Source organism: Thermobia domestica, chromosome 6, assembly GCF_964235325.1.
Source record: "Thermobia domestica chromosome 6, izTheDome1.hap1.1, whole genome shotgun sequence".
Lineage (NCBI taxonomy): Eukaryota > Metazoa > Arthropoda > Insecta > Zygentoma > Lepismatidae > Thermobia > Thermobia domestica.
Genome location: NC_137459.1, coordinates 21,838,823 through 21,860,063, shown reverse-complemented (window position 1 = coordinate 21,860,063; position 21,241 = coordinate 21,838,823). Strand labels below are relative to the sequence as shown.

The 21,241-nt window shown below is 35.3% G+C and overlaps 2 protein-coding genes across 4 annotated transcripts in view; one reads left to right on the top strand and one right to left on the bottom strand.

Moving 5' to 3' along the window:
* LOC145687880 (spermatogenesis-associated protein 1-like) overlaps nt 1-11,681 on the top strand; it is a 239,458-nt gene extending 227,777 nt beyond the window's left edge. The window contains exons 10-11 of one of the 2 annotated variants that reach the window (XM_081761394.1): nt 2,170-2,268; nt 8,126-11,681. In XM_081761394.1, the coding sequence (XP_081617520.1) occupies nt 2,170-2,268; nt 8,126-8,272 (246 nt within the window). In that variant the 3' untranslated portion in view covers nt 8,273-11,681. The remainder of the gene's footprint in view (nt 1-2,169; nt 2,269-8,125) is intronic. The other variant, XM_081761395.1, reaches the window with a different exon arrangement.
* Nucleotides 11,682-12,463: 782 nt separating this feature from the next.
* Nucleotides 12,464-21,241, bottom strand: part of LOC145687881 (NADH dehydrogenase [ubiquinone] 1 alpha subcomplex assembly factor 2-like) — a 32,646-nt gene continuing 23,868 nt past the window's right edge. For both annotated transcript variants that reach the window (XM_081761396.1, XM_081761398.1), the window contains 2 exons: nt 16,922-17,064; nt 12,464-12,933 (listed from right to left, as the gene is read on the bottom strand). In XM_081761396.1, coding sequence (XP_081617522.1) covers nt 12,856-12,933; nt 16,922-17,064 — 221 coding nt within the window. In that variant the 3' untranslated portion in view covers nt 12,464-12,855. The remainder of the gene's footprint in view (nt 12,934-16,921; nt 17,065-21,241) is intronic.

Sequence of the window (21,241 nt, the reverse complement as noted above, 5' to 3'; positions counted from 1 at the left end):
TTGATTCTTGCTGCTCTCCAGACCACAAGCATCACAAACAAAAATTACATTTCTGTTTGTTTATGCACACTCTTTTTTAGCGCTAAATTTCGTCCACTATCTAAATATCACAGTTGTAGGGATCGGAAATTTAGTCTTCGCCTATAAGATTAATAGACCTATAGACCATTTTCTGAATTTCTCTAAAAGTCATGTCCGCAACATACGCGAAAAAGACTCAATTCCATTAATTTAGTTGGTATTAGAGCATGCTCATTGCTCAGAACCTAAATAATTCTTACTGAAAAGTACAATGATTATTCAGGAATTGAAATTACGAGAAAAACAACACAATAATTTATCACAAGTTATATCGAGTGCGTCAAAAGATATATATATGTACGCACTAAACTATCATAGAAACTTTATTTTCCAAGCTCAAAAGTTCTGGAAAAAGTAATGCTACGGCCCAATTTGGAAAATAAGTATACTTTCTGGTCAAACTCACTGTTTCAAATAGTGGTTACAGTAAAGGTTCAAAATAGTGGCCTTCAGCATCGATACATTTTTGAGTACTAGTCACGACTGCTTCCATACTTCGCACTACAGTGCTTAATGTTCAATGGGATTTTTGTGTACCCCGTTTGAATCTCATCCCAAAGCGTGCCCAAATTGTGTTTTATGACGGCATACCTCATCTTTTACTGTGCTCCATAAAAGGAATCAGGCAGTGTAGAGCCTGGAGAGCGTGCAGGGAACTCGATTGGTCTCTTGCGTCTTATCTACTGGCCTAGTTCATTTTGAGCCAGGTATGCTTGCACATCCCTATTATTGTGCGGCGGGGCGCCATCTTGTTGATAATAAAACCTGTCGTTACCATACACTTCACAAATGGCAAGGAAAATGGAATCAGCAAGCACTGTTAGGTACTTTCCTCTAATTAGTCATCAAAACGGAAAGACCCAATGAGTCCCCTAGGAGACAAACCAAAACTCACATTTACACTAGGCAAATTTATAGCCATTTTAACAATAATGTGGGGATTAACTTCAGCCTAGTACACACAATTATCCCTATTGACAGTATCATTAAGTTTAAATTGTACTTTATCTAAGCAAACAATGCTACCCATAAATTCCAGTTCACTTCTAATCATCTCCTAAAATTGTATTCTGCGATCTGAGTCACTTGCACCAACGTTGGAATGTATATATGCAACTTACCTTTCTTCAGTATGCGTAGCACAATACTAGCACTTACAAAGCTCCCACGTGATCCTTGCTTTGAAGATTTTTGTGGTGAACACTGAAACAGTTCCAGAACCGCAAATTAGGATTCAGCACTTGTAGCCTTTCGAAATTGACCTGATCGGCCTTTCTGCATATCATACACTGTTCCATGAATGTCGAATTTGTCTTGTAGGCATGTAGTTGCTACCTTTGAAGGTAGATCAATCCCACAGTCATGTCTCTACTGTCTCTGAACAGCAGCAACATTCTCAAACTTCCAGTACCAGTTAATAACCTGCTTCTGCTCTTCAAAGCTCAAACGTCCGTCCGCGATGTCGTTGTTACTCTCTAGCCACTAACTGGGTTGTACAGCTAGACCGACAATTTGGACACATAACATTACTCTTCACCAGAAACTTTAAAATGTAGGTTGGAAAATAATTTCTTTATGACAGTTGAAAGTGTGTGTATATTTTTTGAACCACGCTATATTTTATACAAGAGTGAGATATACATTAGTAAATCCAATATATTAGTAATGTTTCTGTGATGAAAAGTTCTTATTACAAACTAGTAACTATGAATAGTTACTAGTTTAAGATATTGTTTTAAGATATCTATTGAGTGAATGCAACACTGAGTGTTTCACAGAGTTAACAGCTTATTCTTGGGTCCATGAACTATTTGCACGGTACAGACCATACCTGCAGTAATGAATTTTGGCAAAAAAAAAAAAAAAAAAATAAAAAAATAAATAAATAAATAAATAAAAATAAATAAATAAAAAATATTGTTTTAAATCACTTTAGGCATATAAAAGACATTAATATAGATTTATGTATTATTCTCCTTTACCTAAGTAATACCTGTGCGTCAAGAAAATGTAGAATCCAGTATTCATTAATTTGCCTACGAATTGAGTATCTATGTATTTTATTTAACTGTGTTGTAATTGTTTCAGGCAAACTATAAAATAACGGCAGCACGACTTCAACACGAAATCAAAGATCTTCAACAAAGAGTGAATAATGTTAAGCTTAGACTCGACTCTGAAATCAAGGTAAGTTGATTCTTGCTTTGTAAGATTACATTTGAAATATAGATTTTGTTAATCTATATATATGAAAATAAAAGTGACTATGTTTTTGACTAATAACTTTTGAGTTACCCGACCGATCTCGATCAAATTTTCAACATAGATGAGGTTCGAATTTTCTTTTTTATAACTTCACTTTGACGGAGCAATGTATGGGAGGGGGGGGGGGATATAAAAATTATCGAAAATGACTGATATTAGTGCCAAGACCATAGTTTTCAAGATCGCTGAGATGAACAGTGACATTTCCGATGCCGTTCAAATCCAAATTCAGCTAACAATAGTAATATTAGATTTTTATTTATATAGATTACTTATTATTTTCTGATTTTTCATTATATTTTCTTTGTTTCTATAGATTTGAGAGTGCTTCACTAATAGAAAAATGTCTGACTAACAGAACATATTATTAATTTTTCTTATTTTATCCCAGCAAAGTGCGTAATTGAGGCTAGTATATTATAATAATAATAATAATAATAATAATAATAATAATAATAGTACACGTTCACCTCTATACCTTGGCTTGGCTTGTCTTCTACTAACCTAATTTACATCTTTAGCAAACATAATTTCACTTATTATTACTTAGTCGGTTGCTTCATCAAAAGAGGACTAAGAAAGAAATCAGGTTTCATAAAAGCTAAGTGACTGGATCACACTTTTATTTAGAAAGCTTGATCTTACTCGCAAGGTATTGTACACTGACTTAGGTATATAGGAATGCAACAGTCATAAACGTATGAGAAATGTCTTTGGATCATAAAAGAATACTATTAGGGAAATGAATGACTTTAATTTCCTTACAAAAGACTGTAGTCACACTTAAAATTGAATTACATGTCACTCAGATGAAATTTGTCAATTACTTCTACATAAATCTGAATATGGCATTCCCTATCTCAGAACATTTCATGTTATATGACAGAAAGCTGTACTAAGATCTTTACAAACATGGATCAGAAAGACCGACTTTTGAATATGATTGTAACGTGGTCACACAATCTAATCAATTTGCTGCAAAACTTTAGGAGATTTTTGTAATTGCTAGAAATAACCTCTCTCTTTGAAGATACTTTATTATAACTTAAAATTTTGATTAATACATATTTCCTGCATCCAGTTAATGCAACAAAATTGAATTTACTGCTTTCTTTCTTTAAGTGATAATGTTACATTTAAATTCCGAGACAATAACTAGATTAGACTATGCAAATTCCTGGTTTTATCATTACAGTTTCAGTTCCGATAAACTATGGCAATATTTACTTTCCAAGCTCCGAGAACTCTTTCTTTAGAAGTATCTCATATTGGTCATAATAGCACAATGAAGAAAAACACAATCGTAGGTTTTTGTTACTAACGATCTACATAAAACTAAAACAATATTACGCAATATTCTTCATGTAAAGACAGAAACGCATTTATGAACATGAAATTATAAAATGTATAAAGAAAGTAAGAAACCATATTTACAACTTATTTGTACAGGTTGTCCGAAAAGTGATGCTACTCTAAGATCTAATATTTTTTTAACCAGAGCGAATAATAAAACTACCCTGACATATTTATGTTATATAATGTATCTACATATTTTTGGTGACTGCAGTACAATAACAAAAATATTAAAGATAAAAAGCAATGAAAAATTCAACATGTAATTTTATTTTTGAAAATTTGTTCCTTCGCCATTACATAATACAAGGTAACCAAAAATGTTCTTGCCGTTCTAGAGCAGTGATAAACAAAGAGTAATACAGTGAACGGTACGTACCTTTACGTTTCGAAGGAATCTCTATCAGCATCCAACACTTTTTGCCAACGATTTTGCTGTTGCGCAATACCCTGGTGATAAAATTCGGTCGTGGTTGCAAAGAAGACCGTGAGTACGTTCGGCAGATCTCCCTTATTTGCGACAAATCTCCCATGGATGTGGTTGTCGACAGAATGAAACAGGTGGTGATCTGTTGCCACAAGGTCCGGTGAATATAGTACATGGCACGGCGTCTCCCAGCCAAGTTGCTGAAGGGTCTCCTGGATCCTCTTTGCCACATATGGCCTGGAATTGTCGTGCAGGAATAGTACACCATTGCGATTCACCAATGTACGTTCCTTCTGTGGCAATGCACGGTTTAGTCTTTGCAACTGCTGAGAGCAGAGGAGAGCAGTGATGGAGCTCATAGTGCACTAATTGCCGATAATTCCAGCATACAGAAAGCGTAATCTTTCTTCGGTACAAAGGTGGTCTTGAGATGTGAGGAACAGGGTCACGTAGCGACAACCAGTATCTGGTACGCTTGAAAGTGTCATAGACGACCCACTTTACGACATTAGTGAGGAAGCGGTCAAAGATGGGTACGTTCAGGTGCTGCGTGAGCAAGGATAAACAGGCCTTGTCCACTCGTTGTTCCTTATTGGCTGCCAACAATATGTTGGGTACCGCCTTCCTTAACTTGTATGACTTCCCTATTTCAGCAGGTACAGTCTATTTCAGCGGAAACATAGAACCTTTCAACAAGTTCATCACACGTTAGGCCATTGTCCTCCTCGATGGCTGCTTTCAGGGCCTCGTCACCCGACGCATATGGTCGTCCACTGCGAAGTTCGTCCGAAAGGCTCACATCTCCCGAACGGAATTTCTGGAATTAATGCCTGGCAGTGCGTTCATTCACGGCAATCTTCCCAAATACCTAGCATATATGGAGAATTGATGAGGCAGGCCCACTTTAAAATCATACAACAAAAACACGCGAACAACTTTAATCGATACCTCCATCTCTCTTCGACAATGGACAAGCTATGGCTGCTGTATGTGCGCAATGTGTCTGTATTACTGAATGTTGATGGTCAGACTAACTTCCAATCGCTTGGGAGTCACGTGCGTCATTCGTTTCCTCTCTGTGAGCACATGATTAATGGGACATCAAAAACGGCAAGAACTTTCTATGGTTATCTTGTACTATCGTTGGAAAAATGAATGCAAAATTTAACAGATTAAAATTTGAAATTAAGGCTATGAAAAAAAAAAAAATGATTAGAAATTAATGATGGAAGAAGTAATGGTTAAAATTAAAAATGACAATTTTCAATACTATGTAATGAGAACTGTCCTGAGTTGTGAAAATTAATGTAAACTTTAATAGATAAAATTAAGAGCGTGGGAAAGCTATTATTACAAAAAGTTATTATTTATATATATTATTAAAATATAGTAACAGTGATTAGTATATTTCATGTCAGTGTCATGTTCTTGCCTAATATATTTTACACGTTTTTTGAGGAAAACAAGTGAGTTCTGTTTCACAGTGTGAAACAATGGCAGACTTCCAAAGCATTCGAATTTAATACTCAACTTGAAGAGGTACATCTATAACTACTAATTGCAATAGAGAATAAGATCAAAAATATAATCTGTTACTCGGACGCTGAATCCATATCAGAAAGCCATTACTCGATATGCCTTTCTATTTTAGTTCTATGTCCATAAAGGCTGAAAAAGGTCATTAGTTTGAACCACTTCCAGATTTAATAGATGGTACCAGTAGAACCTACTCTTGGGAAGGTGAATCGATTACAGAAAACTGCATCGCGATCTCTCTTACCGTTTCTGCTCTACAGGAACCAATATTCAAATCGAAAGTAGTAGTAAATTTCAACCACTTATGTATATATATATATATATATATATGACATGAAATCTTTAACGTCCAACGATTATAGTCTTTACGCTAAAAGATACGATGATTTAAAGCAAGTGAATGATGATGAAAGAATTGGTAGAATGAGAAAGTGAGAGGAAACGGGAATACGCCGAGAAAACCCACGGACACGATGTTGCCTACCAGAAACTTACTTGGCCGGGGATCAAACAGGGACCCCACGCACCAGAGGTTTTCTTTAAATTGTCTGCAGCACTTCCGAAGTAAATACCCGCTTGGTGGATCTAACCCGAACTTCGTTGAACACTAACTACAGATTGTTTTACTTTTTTTTTTCTGTGTAAGAACGGCGTGACTAACTTCTTCAACAGAAACGAACTTGTGTCTGCCATTTCAACTCACAGAATGATTGAGTGAGGCAAACTCAGACCAATAAGCGAGGTGATGCGAACAATGGAACAATAATAACAATAACAATAATATCAGCTACACTAACATTAAGAAACAATAATATCAACGTTACTAACATTACTACGCTAGTAAGGTACAGAGTTATTGGGACTCCCTGGATATACTGTACAGCTGACCAAAGGCTCAGGCGCAACAAGTATTTATTGGCCATCCTTCTGAAGATAATGACGTAAGAACCATCAATCGACGTTAATTAGGAAAGAAGTAGAATCTCCCTCTGTGGTTTATTTTTTCTTTCTTTCAAAATGATCCAATATATATAAGATAGGTGAAGGTAAATACGCTACGTTAAGGGTGTTGGATTTTTTATGGCCTTAATTTTCATGAAACACAAAGAACAACGGATGTGCGTTACAGAGTAGCCTTTTCCGCGTGTAGAAAAAATGTTACAGTGATGCGACTCACTACTATTTTGTATCCAGGGTAAAAGAAAACAGTGTTACAAATTGGCGTATTTACCAACATGTGCATGAAGGTAATCACACAAAGTCTAGGATATTACTAGAAATATGTAATAAATCTTGCAACTGCTTACATTGTCTGTATTATACGAACTCAAATATTACTACACAACGTGACTGAAGCATAAAATAGAATAACCAAAGTGAAACATGAAAAGATAAAATGTAAAAACGATAATCTCCAAAGTTGAAATGAAGTTCCAAACTGAAAAGTTTTAGTCCATAAGAAGATAAACTGTGTCACTGTACAGTGACTTAAAAAGACTATACCGATATTACATGGAACATGTGCGACAAATGAAAACATCTTTGTCTTCTGCAGTCAGTCCTGCACAAGCCCTGGCGTATTTCGCTGTACCATACTTGGTATTGATTTAGTAGCCATGGAATCACAAATACTGAAATTACACTTACAAAACAAAGTGTTCCTAGACGAACACGAAATAAGGCGTATATTGCTGTAAACAATCGGCAATGTTCTGAGTTAGCACGGTACTAATAACGTCCTTCCACGGAACCTTCCCGAAGTAAACAATACTGCACGGCGTGGCGGTTCTTCCGGATTATTAGTCAAATTGTACTTGTCCAAGACTGTGGCACATATTAGAGGTGCATTCTAGCAGAATTCGTCGGAAACGTCCCAGCACTGAACACTTGGCGTATTTAGCTGCTCTGGCGCATATACATGCAGTTACCTTATATATATAATGAAAACATATTCTATCCTAACACCAATGAACCGTACATCAATGAAACTTAACAACAATATATTCTTGGGGTGGTAATGGTTTTTGAGGTACCTTTTATGCAAGTACCAGCACGTGAGATCCCGCTAGAGGTGCCGACAATAGGAATAACACATTTTTCAGGAAAATTTCTCGGATTTTCCTAGACTTGGCATCATGGACGGAGCTATGGGGAAGCATGGAGGCATTGCGCCCCCCCCCCCCCCAAACAAAAAATAAAAATGCTACCTATAAGATGACCGCCTACCAAGGAAGTATTCCACAGGCGCGAGACCGACCAAAAGGTCTGCACCCCAGCAGACAATTCCTAACTGCGCCCATGCTTGGCATCCATGTGATGCCATTCGAACTGATTCATTCTGAAGACAATATAGAAACCATGAATCTAAGGTGATTCCGGTATGAACTGGATCTTACTAAGTAAAAATTCCTTTTTAAAATCATGATTTTTAGAAGATTAATACTTGCCTTTTATCTTTTTCAGCTGAAAAACCAAGCGGAGAGAGAAGTAAGACAACTTCGTCATGAACTATCCCAAAAGAAAGCCACCGTCTCCACAATACGATCTCAGCTTCTTGGAACCGTTGGTCATAATCCAGGCAGAGCGAATTTCCTTGGCGTCAATCTTTAGCAGTCTGATCATTATCATTTTTAATTTTTTTTTCAGAAATTGGTAAGAAAAAAATCGAAGAAAATTCACTGCCTATTTTTTTTTTACATGAGAAAGAGAAGCAAAAATATTCTTCCTGTAGCAAAAGTAACCTTGAAGAAAGAAAAAAAAAAGCTTTTACGTTTACTTTATTATTTATATAACTGTGTTTTAAAATGGATACTACATTTTTATAATTTAAGAATTATGTAAAAAGAAATTTCTTCTTCTTAATGTAAAAAGAAAATTAATGCAACAAAGCTGTATTCTCAAGCCAGTACTGATTTATACTTGACAGATCATCTTACATTACTCCTCATATTTACAGAAAAATGCACTGAAAATAACAATAATAATAATAATAATTCAGTTGTAAACCGCCCATGTTTTACTATTCATAGCTTTCACAGAAAGTTAATATCATTATTCATATATATAACTATTATGCCTTAAACAATATACGTACAGTTTCGTGTTGTTTTTAATAACTATGAATATTAACCCTCCTGGGAGACCTCTTTAAATTGCAAGAACTTTCTTTAGAAAGAAAAAAATCAAACTATTCCTACACTAATTGCTGTAGCACAATAAATGATTCCCTCTTCTCGGAAGTAGTGTCATTGTTTTATTTTGTCGCTTATTTCAGAAGACGATGCCGTAGAAATTTACATGCCAATATATCAAGAAGTGACTTTATCATCAAAGCTGTTAAGTAAAAAAACGTACAGAAAAAAAAAATTGTACACGATTCACTTACGTAATTATATAAACAATGGCTAGAGATTTTCTATTGCTTCAGTTACTAACTTATTTCACATCCTCATTTATTACGTGCCAAGTTATATTTTTTAATTTACGGGCGGAGTTCGTCGCGAAATTTGTTCGCTGTACTGGAAACAATATGAATACAATGCATTCTTCTTGTTGTTTATTCTCCAAATCTACAGTGATGGACTAACGTACTATAAAACTATACAGGTACATTAATTTATTTTATTCTCAGAAAACTGTTCATTGGTCCATTTAGAGAAATCCGGGGATAAATATTTTCGAAAAATGTTATATTTGGATGTGACTATACACTTTTTGTTCTTGGTATATTGACATAAACTTGAACATTTTAATTAGAATTCCATTGATTTTTCATTTATAGGTTTAACAAATTCGAGGCTTAAACCTATCACATGTAAAGCAAAATGTTTCCAACAAACACACGGTGTCCGTTCAAGGTACCGCCTTGTTCAAAAAAAACCTGGCCACTCACTTCTTTTTGAAAAGTTGTGGATTATCATCTACAGATAGAACTAAGCATACAAGATTTCTTTGGTCAATAAGACCTTTCTTTAAGACAAAGCATTATAATTTAATATGTATGTATAAGAGGATAAGCCTTTTTCTTTCTTCTAATTCCAAGACTGTGGTACTCTCCGATTTAATTTCTCGCCCTGCATAACAGTAGGAGCCAGTGATTGAATTAAGGCCCGAATCCAGTCCATTTACACACTGTCTAATCTACTACGCGAAATCAAGAAGTTTAATATTACCCACTGCTTCCTCCAATAACATCGATGACTAGTCTATGACAGTAATATCCAACACGATAATTTTAAAACTTCTTTCTCTCTCTCATTTTTTTTTTTTTTTTTTCATCTTCAGTAGAAAACCATACTCCAGTTGTGAAATACCTATGTTATTTTGTTTCTATATAGTTTTATGCACTACCAACAGGGGCGGACCAAGGCAAAATTTTCACCCGGGCAGAGTGACTTTTTGGCGCCCGCCCAGTCCTAGCGTATATTTTGCATTTTATTACAGTGATTTTAATATTTTAAACCTACTCTCAAAAAGAAAAATTAATACTCAAATACATGATATAGGTATGTTTAGTTTTTAAAAATATACATATAGTATCAATTACATTGTGTTCTTTTATTATTATTTATGTACCGATATGTGTAAACAAAAACAATATAGAACAGCATTTGTTGAATATTATTCATGGTGACATGATTAGTGTATTGTAAATTGTTTTGTTATATCAATAACATTGTTCCCACTTCACTACCACTTTAAAAGAGAAACATATTCATTGCCTGGGAAAGTTCACAAAGAACATGGCCCGACATAAACAATACCAACTCTCCCTCCATTCTTTCTTGTACATGCCATGTCTCCATTTGTCGACACAGCCCCCCCCCCCCCAATACTATGAAACTCTCTTTTTCCATGGTGGAATGGAAAAAAAGATGAATGTAACTAACGCTACTTTACAAGAATATAAACCAAAAGAGTCAGTAGAAAACAAGTTATATGGTAAAATTCACTTTTTGAGGCTCGTTTTGACGCCCGCCTGACTGTGGCGCCGCGGGCAGTCGCCCGGGTTCCCCGGTCCTTTGTCCGCCCCTGACTACCAAAATGAACTTGTTCCTCATATAATGTTATATTTCTTACGTCTATTTTGTATATTATAATTTATTAATGAAAATAGAAACAAATGTAATAGATAATCTACAATATTGTTATAATTTTCACATAAAATGGAAGTTTTTGATTCATGTAATATCAGTGAGTGTGACAAAATTTATCTTGTGAAAATAAATGAATGTCTCTCTTTCTCTTGTAAATACTGAAAATAAATTTCGCTAAACGAATTAACATTAAAAAGAAAATGCACATATAATCACAGTTTTGTTTAATTGTGAAATACCCGAAATAATTTTATAAATATTTATTTAACTCCTTTAGCGCCGTTAGACAGACGTGTGTTTTTGGTAGAGGTTATCCTTATACCTGAGACAAGAATGCCTATGCTTCCCCCCTGATTTACACTATTTTTGTCATAAAATACAGAAACTATGGCTTTGAGTGGAAAATTGACCTTCTGTTGAGCCCAGAATGTGTGTGGTATACTCCTACTTTTCTGTCACTCAAGCGAATGTTGGGCTGGCACAGAAAACTACTGGGAAGAACTAACAAATTAGGATCACCTTCACCTTTGTGGTTCCAAAGTCTACGCCAGTCATTTGCAGCTTCAAGCTCTGTGAATCAGCTTCCTCCGATTCTCACTAAACCAGACGAGAAACTTTTGTTGACAGGCAAGCAAGGACATCGGGGGTGAAGTCAATGGATTTGCATTTATATCACTGGAGGTTCCGTGACTATTCGGACGCTGTTAACATTGTTCTACATCTTTCTCCAGCTCTTCTTTTCTGTACCTGCTTCTCTTTGTCCTGCAAAGTCATACGAGGATATGTCCAAAAATTCCAGGTCTGACACCCAAAGCCATCAGGAGGCATAAGAAAGAAGAAACATAACGTAAACTCTCTTTCTGTAAAGACTTGATTTTAGAAGATCAGGAAAGATTGTTTGTATCGGAGTCCACGCTGATTGTCGCTTAAAAAAAAAAAAAAAAAAAAAAAAAAAAAAAAGCCAAATGCACACTGAGTTGCTACCGGCGACCCGCCAATTATTTTTAATAAAACTTCTTAACAAAAAAGGCACGATGTACTCCCGACCATGGTATGGTATGGTGTACACTGAAAAGAACGCATACACCACTGTTCGTCAAAAATGATACAATAGATGCTCCCCTGTCAAAGCTGTGCCCCTCCCAAATCGGAGATTTCTTTAGTGCGGTAGAACGGTTAACTCACCGATCTGGGAGGGAGTAGGTATGAAGGTATGAACAGTGGTCGTGCTGTGAAAGCATTTTCAGTGGACACCAGCGTGCATATCGTATCATCTTCGCGCTTTCTATCAATAATGGCGACTACCACTTGAGTGATGCTTTGTTGAGAACACAACTGCATACTGTGTATTTTCAATAAATAAATATAAACGTTGCCTTTGTTTTTGAATTTATTATTAGATTCCCAAATAGAGACCTTTCTGATGCTCCCTTTATGTCAACACTTTCTATTTGGTACTAACGTTTCTTTCGTAACTTTTGTTCCGTTAAATGTGGGAAACTTACTAACGTGGTTTTCCTTAAATGCATTATGTATATAACGTTATTTTTCGGGACTAAAATTAATCTTCCCTTAAATGTCGGAATATAAAATTAGGGTTATACCGTATTTTAATTTTCAGCTCTGGAATAACTGAAACTAGAAGTTTTGGAAAATTTAATTACATTCACAGAACACGGGTTATAAGAAATAAGTTTCCTGGAACTAAAAAGTACACATCAAAACATTTATTGCTTTTCTTTGTTTTCTTCATACAGGAGCGTTTGAACCACACAACACACTTAGCAAATCTTATCACAGTTTTCCGTCTAAAATATTCAAAATCTTCCAAAATACAGTTTTGCAATAATTAAAATGCCAATAATACAAACCTATACAGGAATATACATATATATATATATATATATACACACTAAACTCTCTACAATACTGCTGTTTCATCTACTGTACAAACTCTGTCGCATAGCTGCACTTTCTGCAGACTATATGTATGCATGTTTACATATTACACAACCTACTGAAGCACTTAACATTCAATTTAGAAATATTCTGAAAGTGCACTTTCTTTGTATAGGAAGAAACGAATGAGACTGCAGATCAGCTTTTCTCATCTTGCTTTTTACCAGGCATCACCTCATATTCTTCGTATTTTGGGAAAGACTCTGATTTTCTCACCTGAAACAAAAAACGGATAAATAAGCAAAGCAAATAGTAAATGGCCATAGGCAAGTTAAATATATGCAAAAACGAAGAATTACAAGGTTAAACAGGATACACTGTTTAATCACGAAAATATTATTTCAACTGAAACAAGAAACCACGGAAGATAGAAGCGACGTGCAGAAAAAGAAGTCAAGAAAGAAAAAAGAAACGCAAAAACTATGTTACATGCGAGTGAACGAAATAATTCATCTTCCTCACCTCAACCATAGGTTAGTGGGCAACTTGGAAATTTTAAAACTTCTCTCTCCCTTGAGAGAGCTGTTTTATACTTTGATAAGGTCTCTTCTTCGTAACTGCATCTAGATATTCTATCCTTGGTCTTCCTCTTCCTGGTTTTCCCTCTGCCTTTCCCTCTATCAACATGGTGATCCAATCGGAGTGCCGAATAAGATGGCCAAGCATGCTGTTTCTTCTTTTTCCTATTATCTTCATGATATGTCCTTCATTAGCTCCCTTTAGTACGTCTTCATTCCTTTTCCTTTCAGTCCATGATATGCGCAGCATTCTGCGCCAACACCACATTTCAAATGCTTCCAGCTTGGATGTTTCGGCTTTTCTCAATGTCCACGTCTCTGATCCGTAAAGCGCCACGCTCCAGACAAGAATTTTAAATAAATCGTTTTCGAACGTCCAACGACACATTTCTTGATGTTAGCAGTCCACTTTCCTATTGAATTCTTGTTTAGCCTGCGCTATACTTCAACTTACGTCTTTTTCACTTCCTCTGTAAGAGGATATTAGACTTAATAAATGGAGGATTGTCTTAATATCTTCGATTTTCTTTCTCTCTAGCCATACGTTTGCCTCTTCCTGCCCTGTTCTTGTGCATTTTATCATTTTTTCTTTTCATTCATCTTCATTTTGCATGTTTTTTTCAGTTGATTGTTCAGGTTTGAAAGTGCTTCCTGCAAATCCTTTTCGTTCTTCGCTATCAGTGCTATGTCATCAGCATACCTTATTGTACTGAAAACCTGGCCTTTTTTTTTTTTTTTTTTTTTTTTACGCTTTTCTCGTTTTTATCAAAGAATTCTTTAATAGCCTCTTCTATATAGACGTTAACAAGGAGGGGTGAAAGTCTACATCCTTGCCTTACTCCTTTACTTATTATTGCTTCCTTCTGATTTCTTCCTATAACAGCTGTCTGGTTCCTGTAAAGTTGGTATATTAATCTTCTCTCTCTGTAATCCACCTTCAGATTCTTTAACGCTAAGAACATGATATTCCAATCTACGTTGTCAAAAGCTTTTTCTATATCTACAAATGCTATCACAATTGGTTTGTTTATTCTGATGTGCTGTTCCATGATCAACCGTAGACTCAGTATACGTAGAATACAATTTGATTTAAAACATAATAATAATAATAATAATAATAGATCATCATCATCATCATCATAGATATACTGCCATCCACTGGCAGGCCACTTGCTACAACTGAGAAGCTTATATGTTCCGTAGTCTTCAGCTAATCTCTTCCTCTGCACGTTCGATTTCTCTCTTTTGAAACCACCGATTAACTATAGCCTCCTTCGTCCCCTCTCTCTCTTTCCTACCACCATACCCTCTAGCACGTTTCTCATGATACAGTTCATTCTCAGCCAATATCCCAAGCAGTTTCTCTTCCTCTTGGTTGTAGGAAAAAAGTAAAGTTTACAAAATTTTAAGAAACAGCTGAAAAGACAAATTTATTCAGGTTCACGGTGGTTGAACGTAACAAAAATGAAAGATTGCTCCTATCTGAAGTTTTAAATAAATTAAGTAAATACATTTTTTAAAAAAATAACATGAAAAATTCGTTAACCCTTCAGGGACAGCTATCAGTCTCTCTTCAAAAGCGTAAAAAATTGATGCTCTCAAATCCACTCAATGCCCATGAATGGTTGTTGAATAACTTATTAGATAAAAACGCAAATGAGCACACTCGTTCTCTTCTAAACTACACTTGTTCTCTACTTCCACATGTTGTGTTTATGTACCACATCCGTTGTTAACGGAACGAATGGCAGTGTGTTTAAATGCCACGCCTATTTTGAAAGGGTTAAGCGTGGCCAATGCAAAAGGGAACGGATTTACTATTAAAATATAAAATGTCAGAAGAAATGAAAAATGAAATGAAATGAAATCTTTCGGGTTCACGTCCTACGGTTATGCCGGCTAGGCTACAGGAGACTGTGATGGTGAGAAATAAATGCAATGGTGGAATGAATTCAAGGGGAGGAAACGGGAACGGCCAGGCAAAACTCACGAACATACTGTTTGTCCACCATAAAGCCCACTTGGTTGGACCTAGGATCGAACCAGGTACCCCTGTAACACTAAAGGATAACTCATTTATCATTAGTTGAAAAAAAAAATTAACTTTTTAAATAAATCTCGTATAAAGGCAGCTCTGAGAAATTTATCTTCGCAAACAAACAAAAGTGTATCTGTATGTGTGCGTCTTTGCGACGCAGAAAATCCTTTCATTTCTCTAAATATGGTTATAAAATGTAACCCAAAGAGGAAATCTACTTCCTCTGCATTCTTAACCACAGTACTTCATGGCTATTTTTAACTATTACGTTATCCATTGCGTTGCATTGGTGGTTGGGAGTACATCTGTGAGGAGAGACTGGCAACAGTGCATTCACCATTCATTCTGGCAGAAACCGAAGAACAAAACAAGCGGTTTTGACAGTAGCTCGCTGCGTCAACATATTTAAGTTTTCAATATGAAAAATACAAAATAATAGTGATAAGTGATTCTATAATGATAAAAAAGAAAGAAAAAAAACTGTACAATAGACAAGAGCAGGAACAATCGCAGAAAGTGTGCCTTCATATGAAGAGGATGGACAGGAACCAATACATTCAGTTGAAAGGGTTTTTCCCAGGGACGAACAATTCGCGATGCGCGCAAAATCAGGGCCTTTAATAAATTTAAAATCGTACATTTAATATAAAACATTCTTGTATAAAATGTATAAAAAAATTTCAATCGATATTTGAATAAATACGTAATTATGCATGATATATTTGTGTTTTTGTGAATTTCCGCAGGCATGCAAAATAATTTTTTAAATGTGCATGTGATCAAAAAGCTGTGCAAAAGCCTAATTTAATGTGTATTGTTAATACAGCTTAATATTTTGCCCTTACACAGGGTTACACGAGCATGTTCAGGTCTACGAACTTTGGGTTAAACAGGTCTAAAGTGGTGTTTATAGCAGGTAAACTTTGTGGGTGCCTCTAAAAGAATCTGTGCACGGGTCCGGTATGCAATAAATTACGATACTATTGCATGGCGGCCTCGGGCGGGGTGTAGCTGGGGGGACTCGCAAGTTAAACCATAGTGCAAGGCGTATTAATATCCTTTTGTAGGCTAACGGAGCAGTACTCTTCCTAACCATTCAAGCCAAGATAAGGACCGGTACGGAAGCACCATACAATCATTCACCCACCAGCTTGTATCTTGATGTTGGAAAAAGCGAAATGCGTCAAACAAGATAACGCTAGAGAATAACGTTCTCTCATTGGAGCAAAATCCAATAACCGCTATAGAATGACGTCCCCTCACAGGGACGTAAGCTTCTGAATTTAAAACTGCTATAACCCAAGCACCAGAGGTTAACGCTCTACCACTGAGCCAACCGTGTTCCCCAAATGTCAGAACAGAAAATACTCTTTAACCACGTCTGATCGTAAAGTACTGAGTAGAAAGCATCATATCTTTCTATAAACAAACAAGATTTTATTGTTACTATGATTGATTGGGGTAAAATGGAGACCAGCAACGGGTCTATTGGTACTTGATGGCTGCAACTCTGGCTATTCCATGTAGTTTAATGTAGACTGAGCGCCCTCTGGAATCACAGCCGGGACAAAATACACTAAAACCACTAAAATTCAAACACACACTAAAAATTCTTACAGGAAGAATGTGTGAACAAAACCTTTCGTACCTCTGTGGTTGGTTGTTTCGGCTGTCCTCCCGAGTATATCTTGTCAAGTTCAGCTGCATTCTTCTTCTTCATCTGCATAATTGCTAAGTTTTTCTGTAACTCTTCCTCTGTTGGTGGTTCCTTCCTTCGACCTCTTAGCCACGCTAACAAAAATAAAAAAATCATTTCTTTAATGCTATGGATAAAATCGTGAATCAAAGTGCTCTTGAAAGTATCTAGTATCAGCTTGGCTGTGTGTGGTCAGTACATCTGCTCCAATCGCGAAGCTGAGTTTCTAACACAGAAGCTACTAAGCATACTTCGTTCGTTTTCCTCATGTGCAGTTTCAAAATTTCAAAGGCTCGGTCCCTTCCCCTGGAACCTGAAATGACGTTGCTGCTTTCAGCAATATTTCGCGATTTCGAACATACGAAAAACGGTTTTCAATAAAGAATTTAATGATTACCAAGTACATGTAGTATATATATCAGCGTTTCATTTAAGCGATACAGGATCTCAGTTTGGAGCATAAAATCACAGAATTGCGATGCAAACGAAAAATTCCATAGGACACTTTTCGGAAAATAGATCGCTAGCAACAAGACGAAATTCTAGTGAAACTAATATAAAATAAAAAGGTTCAAGCAGCATTTAACTAAAATATACGTTAGAAATGGATATCTGTTTGAAGAAGTGTGATTATGTTTTTGTCATAATTATGAAGAATCACTTTCTGGACTTCATAATTCCATTTGTTTGTTCCGTAAAGGCACTACGGACTTAATGGTTAATAAAAAGTTTCATATGGACTCTTTAAAATCTGCTTAGACAATTTGTAGAAGGACGAAGTTAGTACTTTATTATTATAATTATTATAATTATTATTATTATTATTATTATTATTATTATTATTATTATTATTATTATTATTATTATTATTATTATTATTATTATTATTATTATTATTGTGTTGTGATATAGTGAAAAATAAACTATGTCAAGTGTTATCAATATTAAAGGACATGAATGAAAAATATGATTCATTGAAAGCAGAAATCATCTTAGTTAAACAAGAAAACAAACTTGAATGAATTAACATCGAGTGGAAATAAAATTAAAATATTTGCTGAAGTAGTGAATAATCCATCGCCAAACAAACAAAACGATGTGCAACGTGAAAATATAAACACAACCAGGAAGGTCAACGAATCAGTTTGAAGCACGTCGCAAGAAGACAGAAGTGTAGGTGATAGTGAGTGCTAGGTTGTTACCAAACGCCGCAGGCGTAATATTCAAGCTAGACCGACAGAAACAAACCAAATGCGTGAGTCAGGTCTCCTTAACAGAAATCGTTCTAATTTAATTAAAATGAAAAATGAACACTGATAAAGCTGGAGTTCCTCCGTGGCTAAGCGGTTAGCGTACGCGCCTTTGGTGTGGGAGACCCGGGTTCGATTCCCGGCGGGAGCTCATGTGGTTCGGATTCCACGTTAATCAGTAGGTCCACGTCTCATATAGCCTCCTTGCTGAAAGGGACGCTAAACTAAAATCAACTCAACTGATAAAGCTGAAGGTCAATAAGAAACCCTCTCGTGTGGCTGTTTTATTCGTAACACGACTTGACCCAACTGTTTCTTGTAATGATGTTAGTGAGTTCGTGAAAGATAGTGTAAATATTGAAGTTGGAAAGTGCGTAAAATTAAAGACCAAACACAACAGTTACTCTTCATTTTATGTAAGTGTATAAGAAAATGAGTTTGATACCGTACGTAATGCAAATGTATGGCCAGATGGTGTATTTGTTTACTAGGTTTATGGGCCGTCTAAAAAGAAGTGGAAGCACCTAAAAATGAATTGGATGAAAAGAAAAGTCAGGTAAATAAAACTGCCTTTCCTAATAGCTTAAACCAAAATATGAGTACCTTGCACTTATTCAATCAAAATGTACGTTCACCTCTGGTGCTTGGGGTCCCGGGTTCGATCCCAGCCCCCGCCAAGTGAACTTTGTGGTGGACAAACACCGTGCTCGTGGGTTTTCTCGGGGTTCTCCCGTTTCCTCCCACTTTCTTCATTCCACCATTTCACTCATCTCTCATAATCACCGTCTCCTTTAGCCTAACCGGCATAACCGTGGGACGTAAAACTCAAAGATTTCATTTCATTTCAATCAAAATGTAAATGGTATTAATACAAAAGAACGGTATTTCACGGACGAAGTAAAGTGTGAAGATTACGATATCTATTGTATCACAGAAACATGACTAAAGGAAACAACTGTACATTTTGTACAATTATCTAATAAGTACAATATAATTAGGAGGGATAGGAACCTGACATTAGAAAACAAATCTAAGGGAGATAGGTGTATGGTTTTAATAAAGAATAAATATCCATACTCAATGATACAAGTTCCTGACGATAGGTTAGATGTAATGGTACTAAAAATTTTAATCCCTGACAATAAACCACTTTTATTTTGCACTATTTTCCACCTACACTCCGATAAAGAATTTTACAAACTACTGTGACTGGTTAAGTTCTTACTTGTTGACAACAAACGGTAATTTTATAATATTAAGTGATTTTAACGCTGGGGGAATCGACTGGGAAACTGGGACTGTAACCGCTAGCAAGTTTTATGTTAAGAAAAAAGCAGAAAAGGTAATGGAATTAAGCAACCTTCTTCAATTGAATCAGCTAAATAAGTCATACGATGTCATGAATTAGGTAAAGTACTAGGCCTGTTACTTACGAATATAGAAAATAGTGCAATAAATTTTAATGTTGAACCAATTACAAAAATTGATCGTTTTCACCCACCATTTGTGTACTCATGGAATATTATAAGAAATAATAACTTTAAAAAAAAGATACAAAACACACCAGCAATTATGACTTTAAGAAAGCTGATTTCTTACAGGTTTATTACGGAATAAAGAATATAAAAGATCCTACCAACAATGTCGATAAAATGTCTGAAACCTTGTATGACAATATATATGAAGTTTTTGATTCTCACATACCGAAGAAGTTGTATAATAATAATACAACGTATAGGGACCCGCGGATGACTAGAGATTTTAAATCATTGATAAATAAGAACATATTTTGTAAAGGCCAGACAATCAAATAATAAAATTTGGTATCAGAGATACTCCAATTTAAGAAAGGTGGTCAAAAAGAAATATCTAGAGGCTAGAAAAGTTTACTTCTTATCACTGGAGAACAGTATTTGTAAAGACAGTCTGTACATCTGGAGATCATTCAAAAAAATCACACAACAAACAAATATCAAAACATGAAGTATAATAATACATCATTGTTAGAAATTACTGACATAGCAGAATGTTTTAATTGTATTTTATAATTCTTTTAATTTTATTTATTTATTTCTTATTTAAAATGGCGGAGTTAAGGTATAACCTTTTCTTCCACTCAACCATTTACACTTTTCTTTTACAGTCGGATCTTTTTTTTTTTTTTTTTTTTTTTATGACGAGAATAAAAATGATATACAGTTAGGCACGTACAGAACAATACCGACATACAGAACAATACAGAAAATAAAACATGAAAAATGAAAATGAAACTTATTACATATAAAATAAACACTAAAACAAACAAGAGACAATGCTAAAGACATGTTAAACTATACAAGGAGAAACAAAGACATCAATCTTGATTATATATAACATAAAATACATTCCTATGATTCACTATCTATAGATAAAATGATGCACCTACTTAAGTGATTGTGTATAATGTTTACATTCATACACATGTATCAGAAAGGAATAGAAAAGAAAATAAGAAGAAACAGAAAGAGAAAAAAAAAACGAACGACTGCATGGTAACGCCAGGAATAGTTTCGTGTGTAACAACTTTTTTTTTTTTTTTTTTTTTTTTTTAAACTTACTGAAGACCTTCATTAGAAAGATATTCTTTAAGCCGACGTTTAAAAGTCAACACTGAACCAGAGTTTCTGATGCTTTCAGGGGTGTCATTCCAAGCTTTGGTGGCAAATAGTGTGAAAGATTTGGAAAAGAAATTAGATTTGTGCGTTTGAACGGCGAGTGTTGTATTTCCTTTAGAACGGGTATTTAGTGGGTGAGTATCGCCGAGAAATTTAAATTTAGAGGATAGATAAGTAGGTTTCTTACAATTAATTATTTTATATAAAAGTGTTAGAGAATGAATGCGGAGAGAATTTTGATTCCAACCAAAATAAAAAACTGTAAGGTTACGAAACTGACAGAATATAATGGTAATTATATGTCGATTTATATTCCATCCATTACGCAAAAAGATGTAATTGAAACCATTTGTCAAATTAAGGGGAGT